Source organism: Ornithodoros turicata, chromosome 3 (assembly GCF_037126465.1).
Source record: "Ornithodoros turicata isolate Travis chromosome 3, ASM3712646v1, whole genome shotgun sequence".
Lineage (NCBI taxonomy): Eukaryota > Metazoa > Arthropoda > Arachnida > Ixodida > Argasidae > Ornithodoros > Ornithodoros turicata.
The window spans coordinates 13765818-13783457 of NC_088203.1; the positions used below are offsets into that span (position 1 = coordinate 13765818).

Consider the following 17640-nt stretch of genomic DNA (forward strand, 5'->3'; position numbering starts at 1 on the left):
GCCAACCACCATGCCGAATGACAACGTTCTCGCCCCTGATTTGTTGAAAACGGGAGGAGGAGCCTATTTTATGCCGTGCATAATGAGCACAGAATAGGCTCCTCCTCCCGTTTTCAACAAATCTAGGGCGGGAACGTTGTCATTCGGGGTGATGGTTGGCTAGGAGCGTGCTATATGGTGAAGTTCATTTTTAAGAGTGCACTAAAGGTGCAGTCAAATGCTATGCTCCAGTGATGGGCAGTACTTGAAATACCAAGTACTCAAGTAGTACTTTAAGTACATTTCTGTCTACTTGTACTTTACTTTAAGTACATTTTAAATCGTGTACTTTGTACCGTACTTCAAATACTTTTTTTTCCGAGTACTTTCCTATCAAGTACTCAACTACCCAAACTTGGACTCCAGACAAAAAATCACAAAAGAGTATCAAAAATGCACTCTACTAAAAGCGCTAAAATGACAACAAGAAGACGGAAACACAGAGATAGGGCTATCTCTGAGTTTTCGTCGTCTTGTCGTCATTTTAGCGCTTTTAGTGGGAAGCAGTACCACGACTCCCAGTCTGACATTTTACCAAAACGGGATATTTGTGCTTTTAAAGAGCATATTTGTTGAAGCAAATCTATTGTTGAAAGGCTTGAAATGTCAAAAAAGTATCGACGCTCTTATGATTATGCAAAACGAATGGAATGCAAACACACGCACACATTATGGCACTGCAACCGGCAGCACAATGACTTGGTCCATTGTCATTTCAGTTCTCCCGATGCAGGGTTCTATGCTTTTTTATATTTTTCCTTCATTGGCAATTACTAATCATTTTATATAACATTATATGTGTGATTGCATTACATGATGAATACTCTGAACGCACACGTTTTCATTTTTACATTTAACGTTTTTTTTAATTGGTCACATGGATTACATTGCTGCGATCACAGTCATATAAAAATGAAGGCTTACATTGTGCTTCATCCTTTTTTACTTTCTTCATATTCTTTTTCTAAACACGTTATTTCAAAAAGCAGCAAGGAATGCTGCTGGCTTGTACTTTTTTTTTCTTTTGAAATTTCCTAGCCTGTTATAGAAGAAGATTAGTACCGGAACACCACACTAGGCGGGTGATCTTGGATCAGTCCGGGTATAATACTGTTTTGCATAATCACAGCCCAGCTCACTGATTACCTCTCTACATGTAACCGCAAATCATGACATCTGATTAAGCGCATATTCACGGGTTAGCACTTAACCTATACGACTTTATGGCTTCAAAGCATTTGTCAAGAATACTCGCTAAAGTTTTGCCAAAAAAGCAAGACACAGATACTAAACAGTGAAATGCAAAGTCATACAGATTAAATTGACAATGTACTTGCTGAGTACTTGGAAGTACTTTGCCTAGTACTTTGCACTTTACTTGAAGTACATTTGGAATTGGGTACTTTGTACTGTACATGAAGTACTAATGATGCCAGGTACTTGGTACTTTACTTTAAGTATAATTTTGAGGTACTTTGCCTATCACTGCTATGCTCCATAAATCTCTCGTATTTTGGGCTGCGGCGCGTTGTGCAACAAAAACACATGAGGTATTGTAAAACGACGAGCCCAGTTGATCGGTAGCGCTAGGAGAAAAGCCATCGACCTGCACACCTTCTAGAAAATCTCCAATCCTTCAAATAGCGCGGGAGTCAGCGAGGGAATTCGACGTCACTTGGTGACGTCGTAATCCCGATGGCAGAGCCAATCGGATGGCACGTGACGTAGCCCGGACGTTGTGCTGAAAGATCGTGCCGGGCCGATGGCTGCTTTCTCCTGGCGTCTTCATAAAAGTTTGATTGTACAGTGACATTACAGTCACGCCGCAAAAATGTTATGCATGGTAGTTATTGACTGTCCGATGAATGAAACAGAGCTCGAGTCATATTAAATGTCACTTCCTCGTTCATTTAAATCGTCACGAGCGTTCAGTAAAGGGTATTTCCGAAACGTTCTCGTTAGTTAGATGCAGGAGCGGATCTAGGAAGGGAGGATTGTCCGGATGTCTTGCCCCCTCTCTCAATTTCTGTCTTCACATACTATAGCGGTATCTTCGATTTGGTCTGTACTAGCTGCACTAGTTCTTGGTAATGTCGTAATCTCGATGGCAGAGCCAATTGGATGGTACGTGACGTAGCCCTGACCTTGCGAGGGAAGATCGTGCCGGGGCGATGGCTGCTTTCTCCTAACGTCTTCATCAACTTGATTCTACAGTGACATTGCAATTGCGGCGCAAAAATGTTATGCCTGGTAGCTCGTGACTGTCCGATGACTGTCCGATGAGACACAGTTTCGAGTCATGTTAAATGTCACTTCCTCGTTCGTTTTATACGCCAGTCAGACGGCATGCTCGAAGGACTTCGGGGAATTTTCATTTGCAAAAAATGACCTCTGACAGCCGTGTCAGACGGCAGCTCAAAGGACCTTTCTAAGAAATGACCATCAACGCGAAAGCAGGCCCCCAACGACATTTGAGGAGCAGAAAGGAGCAATCTCGACAACAGTGTTATGCCATTGTACCCTCCCTACCTTCGCAGCTGTATGTAGGAACACCTATAAAACGCGGATAATGGAGTGAAACTGTGTAAACGTATTTAGATCATATTTAGAGAAGTGCATATGGCTTCTCCATCTTGATTTGTGGCGCAAAGACCAACTTCAAATTTCCACAGCAGACAGGGAAAACGAAACCGAAAAAGGGAGCCGGTGAGGGCAGTCAGTTGAGGAGCACTCCTTTCCCGCCTGTCTGGCAGGCGCCCCCGAACAAAGGTCATTTGAGAGGCCGAAGGCCATTTCTCGCAATTGACATTTGAAATGCTGTCTGACTAGGGTATAAATCGTCACGAGCGTTCAGTAAAGGCTATTTCCGAAACGTTCTCGTTAGATCGATGCAGAAGCGGATATATAGAGGGAGGCGTGTCCGGATGTCCTGCCCCCTGTTTCGATTTCTGTCTTCACATGTAGCCTGCTGTCCTGTAGCCTGCTGTCCTGTAGCGTGCTGCTGGGGCGGGACCCTCACCTCCCCCCTTCTGTAAAATACTGGATCCGCCCGTGGATAGCAGAAACGGTATTCAAAGCCCGAGTCAATGCTGACGAAACAGCATTAGCGGAAACCACTTGACCCAGAGACGCGCGCTTATCGTGCCCAATGTTATCAGTTGCAAGTGTTCGCCCTCTTCCGCGAGGAAAAGGGGTGTCGTTTGCTTAGATTTCAACACACGCAAAATAAACCTCAGAAGGGCAAAGCCAGCGAGCAAACGAATGTGCTAGATGGAACCCATGCGGTAGGCAGCTCCTCAGAGCTATCAACTAACCAACCTGCCAGGCGAGCAGCAGCATGACTTTCGCCGCTTGGCGACGGCTTTGCGTAAGGTAAGCTTCATGTGAAATCCGCGTTGACAAGCTAAGTGATTGGTAAAAGAAAAATGGAAATGTTAGTCCCAAGCTACTGGACTGGCTACTCCGTGACCAGTTCTTTCAGCTGTTTTTACTCAAAGCATGTCGCGATTGATTATCACAGAGCCGCCGCAGATAATGCAGTTGCATTGGAGGGTTCGCGTTTTGCATGACCTGTAGGTTGCTCATCTAAACTCCAACATGGCGGACGTATCCAGGTTGTCAGTTGGTGTCGATTTAGATTTCTGAATTTCTGGACTTCAATGTTGATTCTCAATGCGTTGAAGGTGAACTCGACCCTCCCCTTAATCTGCTCCTCGCGACCGGTTTTGTGCTTCAAAAATTGTCCTTGACTTAAATAAGGGCTCCCCGAGCGGAGGAAATGCTTCGCGCTTGTCTCGAGTGCTACATGGTACTGTCAGTGTTTCCTTAGAGTCCAATGACTCTGTTAGTGCACGAGCACTTCCTTGCTCGGCTCACTGGAATCGAGGCCGTCAGTCCATCGAAGGCCGTATTCTTAAACGATCCTCGCTGCGACCCTCCCCTCAGTCTGCTCCTCGCGACCGGCTTTGTGCTTCAAAAGTTGACCTTGTCTTAATTAAACATCCCCCTGCGAAGGTAATCGTTCGCACTTTCCTCGTATGCTACACGGCAGCTTCTTTCCTCCACTCTCTAGAGTTGAGGCGGGGTGTCGAGCGGGGTCGTCAGTCCAGCAGGGATCGCGAATCGGATCGAGCAGAGGACGCCCTTCACGCTTTCCTTGAGTGCTACGCAATAGTGCTGGTGTTTCCTTGAAACAAAGTGACTCCTTAAGTGGAGGAACGCTTCTTTCTTCCGCTCACTAGGAGTAGCAGGTAGCATGATATTATTTAGGAATGCGGTATCAAGAAGCGCGAAAATATACTCAACTTCTACAATTCCAACTCCAGTGATGGTCCCTTTTGGCGTCTCTATCGCAAATGTTTTCTCTCGTTTTCTTTTTTTTTCTGTCCCAATAATTAACGAGCCCACAATGGCTCTGTCGTAAACGGAAACAATTTGGCAACAGTGCAAGTGGTAGAACCGAGGTAGAACCACAAATTCCGTTCCCTATAGGGAAGTTCGTACGGAAATAATTAGACAATACATGCGGCGTGATATGGGTCACGCAGTCCATCTGTTAAAATTTACACTCTATGAGTCCTCTCAACAAATAACACAGCCGTCCATGTCGTGAGATGCATTATTACACTAAAAAGACGATCGGTACTATACATGCTTAAAACGGTTTCATCCTATATTTCATGTCAGTTTGCCGACAACCTGCAGACTGAGATTTCAGAGTCTTCACGATGCGCGTAGTTCTAATTGTACCTGCAAATGTTTCACGAGCGTCTTGCACCCGCCTCCTTTCAGGTCACGATGGAGGCGGTTGCAGGTCATACACAGAGAGCTCAGCTACTACCACCGTCACCCACCGGCAGCTCCGCTTATTGCCATGACGATGGCCGATGCCATCGACCGGGCAGCCGCCACTTACGGTGACAACGTTGCCATCACATCGTGTCATCAAGGCTTAAAGAAGACGTACACTCAGTACAAAAATGATGTGAGATATTGTATTCACTGAGTCACGTGGCGTCACTACAGGTAGACAAGGCTTCTTGTATAGGTTGATCACCTGGCAGCCGGTTTTGTGTCCCTTGGTCTTCCTGTAGGCTCTACAGTTGGAATCATTATGGCCAACATGTACGAGTGGGTCGTCGTCCAGTTTGCTGCAGCGAAAGCTGGGCTCGTTCTGGTCAGTACCGTTAACCCCGCAGTTACCTTGCTTCTACGTCTTTCAATAGAGTTTATAGCAGTCAAGACAAGTCGTTTTCACGGCCTTTTTCCAGGTGAACGTCAACACAGCGTACAAGGTGCCCGAACTAGAGTACTGTCTGACTAAGGTGTGGTGGTACGGTGCACCTATGGCTAACCCACAGCCACCTAATGCACGCACAACTTTGCAGATTGACTGCCGTGCTCTCGTCATATCCGACAAGTTTGCCAGACAGGACTATTATCGCATGCTTCTCGAAATAGCTCCAGAATTGGAAACGTCCGTAGCCGGAGAACTCAGAAGTTCAAGGTAGACAGCATCCTTGTTCTCTGCGTACAATATACTATACAATACACTATATATAGACTCCTGTTCAACTTAGCTCGCATACGAATGAAAGACAAAGTGCAAGTTAAGGCATGTTACATGTACGGACACGACAGGAAAGTTTGTCATGACACGCTGTCATGAACGTTTGTCATGACACCGCACTTGATTGCAGGGTTCTTCTTTTCCAACCTTAAGACGTGCGAAAATTATATAAATCGCAGAACGACAAAGTGAGTTTACAAAATGTGCTGTCCGGATCAAAACATTCCGCACCTCTTTGATTAAAAGAGCGTGTCGTGACTGACACGACAACCAAGCGTAATAAAACAAACGTCTGGCTTGTGCAATTATTTTCATCACCGGCAAGTTCGGGATGCGGGGTTTTGTCCCGGCCATCGAAATGCGGTACGCAACCAATATCGAGCTTCCGACGGGATAGACGAAATCGTCTGGCTCGAAGTGGTTGCTGCAAACTCTGAATGTACCAGAAACTGGCTGCCCATGCGTAGTTTTGCAGCCCAGGTCTTCCGGAGTTTCGAGCCTTTGAGGTATAAATGAAAGGACGGGCTTTCCCGACCACTGTAGCTCCCGTATCTAGGCACCGTGCAGTACACCACCATCCTTGCTCTTTGTTTACAAATTGTACGGCTCACAGCAGAAAATGGGACATGGGGACTCTCCGAAAAAACACGCAATACTATTAATTCATTCGAGAACACACAACAGTAAATTCATTCAATAACTCGCAGGATACAATAAGAAAACGTCTCTTTTGGCTGTAGCCCGACCCCTCTGATCCTTCATACTACGTCACCGTAACGCCACAGCCAATCACAAGTGACCGTTCGCAGCGACGCTCGTGGTCGTTCTCGGAGCGAATTTCTTGCGCGGTGTGGGCCACGTTTCACAACATGTCACAAAAGCGATTGGCGGCGTATCAGCATTAAAAATCTGTGCGGAAAATGCTCTGTACGCAAAGGATCTGCACGGAAAAAATAAATGCCTTCAGTGACCTTTACTCGCTTCCAGGAACCTTTTGAAAGAAGCCGTAGAGCTTCATTGCTATCGGATTCTCTGAGACTATAGGTGGCGTGACCTCTGGCGGCCGTATGTCTTGTGCACACATATCCCTGCTTTCCGCTCTCCACCAAACGTTGGAGGACGGCCAACAGCTCTGATGAGCAAACAGAAAGCTGCCTGGGCGGCCGGTTGGCACATTGATTGTGCACATTGATTGGCTGTGCACATTGTGACGTCATACTTCCAAAAAACAGAAATCACCTCTGTGACACGTGCATGTCACATAGAGATAAATATATTTTCAGAGTATAGTACGATGCACATGGATTGCAATGCCATAGGTTAGTAAGATTCTAAAGTCGCTAGGGTTTGGCCTGTGGCGGACGTCGACAATAAGACACGACACCTCCTTTTCTGATTACCATTCTGGATCTCTGTACTCGTCTCGCCGACAAAATATGGAGTAGCAAAGGCGTGATCCTCGGTACATTCAGTGCGTTATAAACGCTCATTACAGCTCGTCTAATGCGCTCATCTCTTGTTTTCTCTTTCGGCAACCTATAGACTGCCACTGCTGAAGCACGTAATCATGATGAGCAACGACAGCAAGCCGTAAGATGACTAGGATCTCATTTTCTGATACTGTGGACTTTTAGACATTGTTCACAATTTCAGAGGAACACTCTCGGAAGCAGACCTCCTGGACTCCGTGACCGGAGAGCACCGTCAGGAGATGCACAAGATCTGCTCCCGGATGCAGTTCGACGCACCCGTCAACGTCCAATTCACCTCGGTAATACTGCAATGCTTCGACATTGTGCATTTAAAATAAAACCTTTTTCGGGGTAAAACGCAGCTCTTTCAACTACGAGGTCCCTGTCTGACGGGTAGATTGTCTTATTCTGACGTCTTTCCGGCTTAGGGTACAACCGGAAAGCCCAAGGGTGCCCTTCTGTCTCACTTCAATGTTCTCAATAATGCCTACACAGTTGGGCGCATCATGGGCTTTCATAAACAGGTAAAGTTGTCACAAAATTTTCTCCAAGTACTAAGATCAATAATCTCATGAAGTGTCGAATTTCAGCATGACTCCATCTGCTTGAACGTTCCTCTGGTCCACTGCTTCGGCTGTGTCCTAGGTACTATTTGCGCTGCGCTCTTTGGATCTACGGTGGTCATGCCAGCTCCCAGTTTCAATGGAGCGGCCGCATTGAAAGGCATTGCTGCTGAAAAGTATATCTTCCGAGCGTTTTGTCGCACACGCATTTATCCGTTGCGCGTCGCAGGTGCACAACGCTGTATGGGACGCCGACCATGTTCATTGACATGATGCGAGAACTGGACACTCCTGGTACTTCAAACGATGTTTCATCTGTCTCGAAAGGTATGTTACGCTTGAATGCTGCCGCTCGCGTATGAATGTGGAAGACAGTAATGGGCGAGTTACTGCGCGAGGTCGAGAACAGCTGTTCCTACTGAGCACAGTTGTTCTCCCTCGCCCCGAAGTCGGCCCAAGACACACAGTACACTGACCTACCTGTCCCGCACTTCTCTTTCCCCGTCTGTCTACTGTACGCAGTTCACGGCCACAGTTGCTACCTAACCTAACATTGCTTTCTGAATGTGCAAGTGCGAGTTCCCATGTTCGAACGCTTGTCGCGTAGCATACGTGATGCTGATAGCGGGCGCCGTGGTGTATCCATTGAGAGCACTTGCTAGGACTATAGGTGAATGCTAATATTTATATATATATATATATATGCAAGTAAACATTGGCGCATCTTCGAACGTACCGAAGGTGGGGCCACAATAGACGGTTTAAGAAAAATCTCTGTGTTCCTTGCGTGAGCATTGCATCCTGGGCGCCTACTAAGGGAGGTGGGGAACGAAGAATATCCTTTCCCCTTTCGCTGACCTTGACACGCCGTGGACAATGGACCGGTAGTGGAGAAATCGGAACACAGTTTGGAGGCTGCAGTTTGGAGGTTTCTTTCATATTAGTAAGCTATTTGGACCATTTCCGACAATGCGTATGCGCATGCCCAGCCCTTGAGTCCGCCATTTTTGAGCGGAAAACATCGCCATGAAAAACATCGCCATTCATTGTAGGGAGATAATCCGTTTCAAGGTTACGCGGACGTTTGAGGTCTGGTAACGAGTACAATGCGCTTTCACTCTTTCCGCATTCTTCTTCCAACCTTCTCTTGCTACTTTCCCAAGCAACGTACATGCCAGTTCGTAAAGCGTCACCATTATTGGGGGGAAAGACACGACGTTCGACATTCCGCCGCCAGGGGCGATGCGAATATGGAAAAGGTCCATTCAAAGCAGCGCTGAGCACTCTGGGAAGTCTTCTATTGAGAGAATTCAGTGGAACAAAAATGGCGTGTTCAATAGGCCTCTCCCTGTTTGTAAACAAATGATGTCGTAGTGTTCGACAACACTACCAATTTGGTAGAGTTGAACTACGCTCAAAGCTAGGGGGCGAACAGGGCCGCTCCCGAAAGCGACGGCGTTGAGGGGATTATGATGGTCCCTGAAAGGGACGCAACCTTCGGTTCTACTTTTCTTTCAATAGGAGGCAGTGAACAAATGTCCATTCGTGGAAACCAGCCCTCCCCTCCCGATTTCTTTCGGTTTCAGCCTGTCTACCAACTTCATGATGACGTTCTCGGCTTGAGGTGTATCCTTCTGTCACCCTTTGCGTTGCTGTACATTTTGCCGCCATCAATGGAAGACCATCAATGACATAAACTGTTTCTGTATACAGAAGCAAAACATTGATCACGTATCCCATGTCATCATCACTTCTTCTTCATTTATTGTTGTTGTTGTTGTTGTTATCACGTATCATTCCTGCAGATTTTATTCCAACCAACGCAGTAATTCAGGATGTGCCGGTGTAATCCATATACGCGCGGCTCGGCTGCGGATCTAAACGCGGATGCAGATAGTGTCATTATTATCGGCGCACACCTTTGTCTATACATGTAAGATATGCCACATATTGGATGTGACCATGCCCACCTTTAACCTTCCACTTAGGTATCATGTCTGGAGCTCCTTGTCCACCAGAAGTCATTAAGGCGGCCATCCACAAATTGAATGTGAAGCGGATGCAAGTGAGTTACATTGTCACGTGCATTATAGCTGGTGAAACTCTGATTTTCACGAATCACATAAAGCTTCCGTAATGAAAATGCAGATCATTTACGGTGCCACAGAATGCAGTCCCGCTATTACAGCGGCTGACCCCAGCGAACCTCTCGAGAAATGGATAGACAGTGTTGGAAAAGCAATCGACCACGTCGAGGTAAAGCAACGACCAGACGTACATGTTGTCAGAAATCTATATTGTCTTCGTGTTCCACGGGACATCCGTGGGACGCCAGGTGGCCTTTCGTGTACAGGGACGAAGCCGATTCACCGCGCTTCTTGCAGGTAAAGATCGTGGACAGGGAGAATCGTATAGTCCCGTTCGGCACGAGGGGAGAACTGTGTGTCAGGGGTTACCTTGTCTTCCCTGGTTACTACGGGGATGAGCAGAAGACGCGAGAAGCAGTCAAGAACAACTGGTATCATAGTGGGTAAATGAGCTTTCCGTTATCTAGTGACTCACTGATAATCAATAAAATATACAAGTCGACATAGCGCTGTACAGATGAAGACCTGTTCATTGCAGTATTGGTAATGTTCTTGATGGGGGGGGGGGGGGGTTAAACTATTTTGGCGCCGTCGATTTCCACGTTTGCCACTACTGCGAGCGCTAGCAATTGTTTCCCAGTCAAACTCCTATGATGGTAGCTTGCAGGCACTCAAGCCCTACTGCTGTCAGGTTTCAGTGCCCCCTGACCACTGCCCAGTGGTGCCCAGATCTGGTGGGCCATCGAGCTACCCTGGTAGTCTCCGTTTACCTACCAGGCTATTACCTCTTCCCCTGGTACACCACATGTTGGCACCAACTGGTGAAGCCCCGCTTCTGATGGTATCCGACACGTAATGACTGGCGGTGTTCTGAAACACGTGTTCAGATCCCTGTGTTCACATCAATGTAATATCACCTTCTCGGCGTCCGAAGCAGGACGTTTGAGACCAATGCTTCATTTCCTTCTCCGCAGCGACGAAGCCATTATGAGCGAGGATGGTCAGGTGGCAATTTGCGGACGTGTGAAGGATATGATCATCCGCGGAGGTGAAAACATTTACCCGCGAGAGATTGAAGATGTTCTCTACACTCATCCACATATTGGAGAAGTGCACGTACGTATATCCCCCCCAGTCATATCAGCGTGTGAGCATCGGAGTTCCGAATAATTCATTACAAATAATTAAGTTAACGTAATTAATTACTGTGCCTAAAATGAGTAATTGTAATGTAATTAAATTTTGCCTGGAGCTTGTACTCAAGGGAGGGTTACGTTCTATTGTGATATAACGATTCTGCTGTAAATTTCAGCGTTATCGCCTCTTTCTAAAACTTGAGTCTTTTCTACTGCGATCAGGTTTTTCATTTTTCTCATAGCAGCTGGTATTGCAGAGGTTTTAGTATTCATTTAAAACATGACTTACTCAAGCAAGGTTGCAACTGTTCGTAGGAACACTGTTCACAAAGTTATTTTGTAGTGGTTTCTATACACCACGTTAATAATGGGTACCATGTTTATTGCCATAGCGCGAATAGTTTACATCGATGTTAGTAGAATTACGGCACGTCCATTATCAACCACTTTTTTCTAATCCAGTACAAGCCAATTATATTCCAGTTCCAGACAATTCTTAGCCCGCTGATTGGCTGGTCCCAGCTACGTCATAGACCTCCTTCACACCGATTCGTCCATTCCCCCTCATTGGCCACGCCTACTGACTGCTGATTGGCTGGCCTTCACACCAAAAGCAGGCATTTTCGGGCACCCCTCTCCACTGATTGGCTGCACTGATACAGGTCATCATAGACTGCTCCCCAATCGCTTATTTATCTATTCCACTCATTGGTTACTACTTTCTGGATTTCTGAGACCGCCCATAGGCTGGTAGAGCGCTCCCCACCTGCTTATTGGTCCGTAAATCTAGGGTGCTTTTTCATTGGTCCACAATTTCTAGGATAGCTCATAGGCTAACCCTGGCTGCATCACATAGACCCCTCCAACTGCTTATTGGTTGGTCCACTCATTTGTCCAGGGCACTCATTGGCTACTTCTATCCCCTTAGTACACAAAATAATTATACACCTTATCATTGATTACGTTATCTAGTAACCTTATCCTGGTCCGTCCATCTCGATACCGATCCCGATGACAACGATGAGATGTCAGGCTCTGTCGGATATAACAAGTCTGGCCGAGGGCGGGCCCCAAATTTCACTCACAGTAACGTAAGGTAACCTATATAACGTTGACACACTGTTCCCCGAGGAACACGCGACCATACCGACGGGCACATCGTTCGGCAACAGAACCCCACTAATAACACCAATCAAACGTAGATGTTCACGCGGCCAGGAAGATAAAAGACATCTCTCAGAGGTTCACCGACAGATAGAGAAAGACAAACTTGTTGCAACCTGTCCAATTATTGTTCCCCCAACAGGTCTGCGGCGTTCCGGATGCCCGACTGGGTGAAGAAGTTTGCGCGTGGATCAAAACGAAAACTCGGAAGACTTTAGAAGAGAACGATGTTAAAAGCTTCTGCAAGGAAAGAGTATGAACTACTTTGCTTACCTTGCTCATAGTCTTTTCCGGTAACTTAAGAATGAAGTCACATGTGTCGGGGCTCGAATCTAGGCCTCTCAGACATGAGAGCGTGAGAGGTCCAGGTTCGCTCTCTGAGCTGCCTCAACTACAGTCGACTACGGTTGGAAGCGTAATCGTTTCAAAGCGTAGGATTCATGAGGCCAACCACCACGTGCCACTGGCGTCTAGCGTGGCCCCAGGGGGGAGAGAAGATCGAGGGTGCAATCCCCCTGAAATTGTAGCCTTTGGTACACTCTTAAAAACGAACTTCACCGCATAGCACGCTCCTAGCCAACAATCATCTCGAATGATATCGTTATCTGCCCTGATTTGCTGAAAACTGGAGGCGTACGCCTTTTCGTGACAATTATGAGCAGCATAAGTGTCACAAAAAAGGCGTACGCCTCCCATTTTCAACAAATCAGGGCAGATAACGATATCATTCGAGATGGTCGTTGGCTAGGAGCGTGCTATGCGGTGAAGTTCATTTTTAAGAGTGTAGTGCATTTGGGAGAGGGAAACGAGGGTGAAATCCTCCTCCCCCATGTAAGGTCCCCATAGAATTCCTCCTGAAATATTTTTTCGGGCTACCCCTTCAACGTTTAATCCCCTCTGTGACTTCTCTCCCATTGTCTCTCGTTCTGCTATCTCACCATTGCTCGAAAGTCCCTAATTAAATAGTTAATGAATGTTAAGTAATTAGTCATTTAGCAGTTATACATACTCTCTTCGAGGGGATGTATAGCGAAAGCCTCACTGCTTTCATAGTTTTGTTTAAGCCCCACTGCTTTCATAGCTTTGTTTAAAGAAAATGTGTTGCGGATTTAAAAAAAAGCAACTATGTAGCATCCACTGCATCTAAACGCGTTGGGCAGAACGCACAAAGGAGCAGACTATCTTCCTTTAGGGTTCCATTTGTTTTAGTAACCTCACCTACAGTCAGTCAAGTCAGTCAAGTCCAGTCCAGTCCAGTGATATCAGAAAAATTGAGATGACAGCCAGTCTTTCATTTGACCGTTTCCCCCTCATTTAACTGTTTCATTTTGTTTTGGGAAATGAATTTAAAAAGAAATTACTTATCAGCTGCCTTTTCATTAATCACGTGGATCGTTCTTTTTTGTGTGTGTGTATTTCTTTTTTTTTTCTGTTTTCAGTTAAGCCACTTCAAGGTTCCCAAGTACATCATGTTCGTCGACGGCTTTCCCAAGACTGTAACTGGCAAAATCCAGAAGTTCAAAATGCGAGAAGAGTCGGTGCTCAAGTTGAAGCTGAAAGAATGAACAACTCTCAAACTTCAGTGTGTATTTATTTGTCGATTTATAGAGTTTCTGGACAACGACTTTTCTTTCCTAAACACGTAAAAATTTAAAATAAATAAATCGGAATGAAATGGTGAGACGACACATGATATTTCTGCTGAAACCCTTCTCCACACCAGTAAAAATTCTAATGCCTTTGATACAGGGAACACTAAAGATACCGAAAAAAAAACTCAAGCACATTCGGCGCTGCGTGTCTACGTCTTTTGCTGTCTGTTATTGAGCGTATAATATCCAAAAAAAAGTATTCTGAAACTGGCACTGTTGTGAGAGAGAGCAAAGTGGGAGTCGGCGACGCTGCTCGCGCACCGGATGTGTCGTCATTTGCGGACTCGCTGTTCCTGTCTGACATACAGGTCACGTGCCCAGGAAAACCATGCACTAGGCGCAATTTACGACTGCAACGTCACAGTCGTCCGCTGTGCTCCGAAGATGACATAACAGTACCCTCAAAGTTCCGAGTTTTCGGATTTATCCGAAAAGATGTTTTGTTTTCTTCTGATAGCAGGGCAATTGTTCTTGGCCACCTTTTGTGTCCTGGGTTTCTTCTGACCTCGGATACCGGCCCCACCGCAACATATGTAGTAATGGTTTCCGCGACACCGCGCTTTCTTCGGCGGTCATCGCGACCACTTGAGGATTCACCGCCCGGGTTTTCCCCCAGTCTGTTTCCCAATTTCCTTTTCCTACCTGTGACCTAAGCACTAAAATAAGCATCGAACCAAGGTCATACGGAGTGGTCTTTTCGGAAGGGCAACTAGTTGCAGTGCTGCCGACAAGATGGGACGCAAGCGAAAGCTGCCCTGCGACTACGTCAAGGAGTACCCTGATTTCGAGGGGTTCACATCGTCCCGCGATCTCGATGCAGAGGTTGTCGTATGTAAGTACTGCAGCATAACAGGGAGCACTGCACACTGAAAGGGTGCATTTGGAATTGCGGAACACCTCAGTGTGCGTCGCACGAAATGTATTGTTAAGCTTGTGTCTCTTTAGTGTTGAAGCGATAGATGTGACAACTGCGTTTTCGCTGCACAACCGTGCGTGCGTCGTCAAGTTTTCTCCGAATTTGGGATATTAACTGTGCTGTAAATCATACACTCCGAAAAACTCCGTTTTTTGAAAAACCAACAAGCTGCGCAAAGCATCCTCCGGTAAAGCCCAGGAATAAACTCCGAAAAACTCCGAAAACCAGGAATAAACCCGGAACCCTAAATATAAGTGATGGAAGAGCAACATCTTTCGTAGGCCGCCCAAAGTTCCGATTTGAGCGTATACCCACTAAAGGTGCAGTGAGATGCTACACTCCATAAATCTCTCGTCTTTTTGGCTGTGGCACGTTATGCAACAAAAACACGTGTGGTCTTGTGAAACGACGAGCACAGTTGATCTAGTAGAGAGGCCATCGACCTGCACATGCACCTTCTAGAAAATCTCCAATCCTTCGAATAGCGTGGGAGTGAACGAGGGAATTTGACGTCACTTGGTGACGTCGTAATCCCGATGGCAGAGCCAATCGGATGGCACGTGACGTAGCCCTGACGTTGTGCTGAAACATCGCGCCGGGGCGATGGCTGCTTTCTCCTGGCGTCTGCATAAAAGTTTGATTGTACAGTGACATTACAGTCACGCCGCAAAAATGTTATGCATGGTAGCTATTGACTGTCCGATGAATGAAACCGAGCTCGAGTCATATTAAATGTCACTTCCTCGTTCGTTTAAATCTTCACGAGCCTTAATCGTTCAGTAAAGGGTATTTCCGAAACGTTCTCGTTAAATAGATGCAGGAGCGGATCTAGGGAGGGAGGAGTGTCCTGATGTCCTGCCCCCTCTCTCAATTTCTGTCTTCACATACTATAGCGGTATCTTCGATTTGGTCTGCACTAGCTGCACTAGTTCTGGGGAGTGCGGCGAGGGTGCAGTGCGCGTGCAAAGTCAGTTCGTGCAGTGCAAGCAGTGGTGCCCTGTCTTGGCTTTCAAAACGAATGTTTGAGTGCAAGTGCAGGCCTAGAACGTCTGCTCCTCGGGCTTCCTGCGTGCGCGTGCATGCTTTCGATGCACCGTTCTTCATTTGTTTGTGGCTTTCCTGACCGAAGTAGTACGAATACGCGTGCATCATGGCCAGGCAGCACTGCAGCTACTCGGTTCAGACAGCGAAGAGGAGTTGGACGAAGTGTGCATTTCACTTGCTTGTGCCTTGGTAAGAGAAGATGGAATTCGTATTCCCAGCTATTGCGAAAGTGTGGTGGCCAGGTACCAAGAGCACGAATTTAAGAGACTCTTCCGGCTGTCTCGAGAAACGTTTGACCCCTTAGCCTCTCGTTTCAAGGCGTCGGCTTTCTTTCCGAAGGCTGTGCAAGGTCGGCAACAATATCAGCTGAGAAGACTTGCCTTCATAGAAGATCGCATTCGTGTTCCCGGCTATCAGGGGAGCATTGTGGGTAGATACTACGAATAGGAGTCTTGTTTTTCCAACTCGGTCCTCCATCTCTGTATATTTTTATTAAAATAAGAAAGAGAAACGATTCTCGACCGCTCCAAAGCTTGCGCCTTCTTCAAACACAGCAAAGACAAGTGTAATACGCTTCCCGTGCAGGCAAAAATTCGTATCACCTGTTCGGTAGGTCTCAGATATGACCGCATTATCGCTACCTACGTGTTTATCGCGACAATCAACTTGTATTGCATCGCACACATATCAAGGAACCGTCAGCGTTATAGACGCGTCGTCTGCTCCGCGTGCACTCGTACTGCACTTTCTCTCCAGAAAGTGCAGCCCTCCCGTGAACTCATGCAGAACTAGTGCCGCACCGTTACAAAACGAATACGAAAGTGCAGAGGGCACGTGCGGCACTGACAAAACGAATACAGAAGTGCTGCACTCCCAGAACTAGCTCAGGCGGTGCAGCACCTTCGTATTCGTTTTCCGAGTGTCGTGCGCGCCCTCCGCACTCTCGTATTCATTTTGTAATGGTGCAGCACTAGTTCTGCATGAGTGCACGGCCGGCCTGCACTTGCTGGATAGGAAGTGCAGTACGAGTGCACGTGGAGCAGACGACAGGGGACCGCGTCGGTGGCATGGATGTTGGTACGCTGACGGTTCCTTCCTGCAGCAAGACGTGCGAAGCAAGTGTGCGATGCAGCAGTCAGTGAAGTTATCCCGATACACGCGTGGGATAATGCGTTTATATTTTGCGACCTACCCGAACGGATTACTCGAATTCTCGGCTGCGCACGGGGAGCGTTACGCTCGTCTTCACTGTGGCAAATGACGCAAGCGTTGAAGCCGCTGAGAATCATTCTTTAATAAAAATATAGAGAATGAAGGACCTAGTAGGAAATACAGGAAGAACTCGTGTTCGTAGTATCTACCACAATATGTTCTCGTGGCAGCCTGGAACATAAATACGATCTTCCCTTCCTTTCCTCAAAGCAAGTAGAACGCATACATCGTCCACTCGCTGCTTACAGGTACAGGGCCATAACAAACACTTATTCCAATGACTAGTAAAGCGGATGAAGCACAACACACACAAACAGTATACATGAAAGGAAAAGCAAGCATAAAGAACATTACAGTGGCCGCGGTTCAGACAGCAGACGACTAGCCTGCGCCTGCACTCTCTTCTTCATTTTGGAACCGCTAGTGTTGAACCTGCACTTGCACTGTCTCAGTCGGCGGCGCACACTCTTGGCACCACATCGGCACTCCTCTGAACTAGTGCCGGCAGTGCAGGCCAAATCGAAGGGACCTACTGCCTCAGCCGGCGGCGCTCGCGCTCGCACTACATCGGCACTCCCCTGAACTAGTGCCGAAGTGCAGGCCAAATCGAAGATGCCTACTGCTTCAATGAGGACTTCAGTGGCCCTTACCTTCCCCCTTCTGCAAAATACTGGATCCTCCCCTGGATAGCAGAAACGGTATTCAAAGCCCGAAGCAACGCGGACGAAACAGCATGCGTGGAAACCACATGACTCGGAGACGCGTGCTTATCGTCCCCGGGCGTTA

At 47.0% G+C, this 17640-nt stretch overlaps 1 protein-coding gene and 1 long non-coding RNA gene across 3 annotated transcripts; one reads left to right on the forward strand and one right to left on the reverse strand.

The window, feature by feature from the left end:
• The first annotated feature begins 2327 nt into the window (after positions 1-2327).
• LOC135388147 (medium-chain acyl-CoA ligase ACSF2, mitochondrial-like) lies at positions 2328-13711 on the forward strand. Of its 2 annotated transcripts, XM_064617508.1 has the most exons (16): positions 2355-3411; positions 4831-5023; positions 5087-5215; positions 5310-5363; positions 5427-5545; positions 7151-7198; positions 7262-7379; positions 7509-7604; positions 7671-7819; positions 7873-7970; positions 9632-9708; positions 9792-9899; positions 10028-10173; positions 10705-10846; positions 12173-12283; positions 13470-13711. In XM_064617508.1, exons 1-16 carry the CDS (start codon positions 3377-3379, stop codon positions 13593-13595), a joined length of 1749 nt encoding a protein of 582 aa, XP_064473578.1. In that variant the 5' UTR covers positions 2355-3376; the 3' UTR covers positions 13596-13711. The 2 variants fall into 2 exon arrangements, with proteins under 2 accessions (XP_064473579.1, XP_064473578.1); XM_064617509.1 differs by lacking the exons at positions 9792-9899; positions 10028-10173; positions 10705-10846 and having other exon boundaries at positions 2328-3411.
• LOC135388151 (uncharacterized) lies at positions 13603-17596 on the reverse strand. The gene is made up of 2 exons (XR_010421293.1): positions 17505-17596; positions 13603-15222 (listed from the first exon to the last, which is right to left on the reverse strand). It is a non-coding gene; the product is annotated as an uncharacterized LOC135388151 (long non-coding RNA).
• Between the last annotated feature and the right edge of the window lie 44 nt (positions 17597-17640).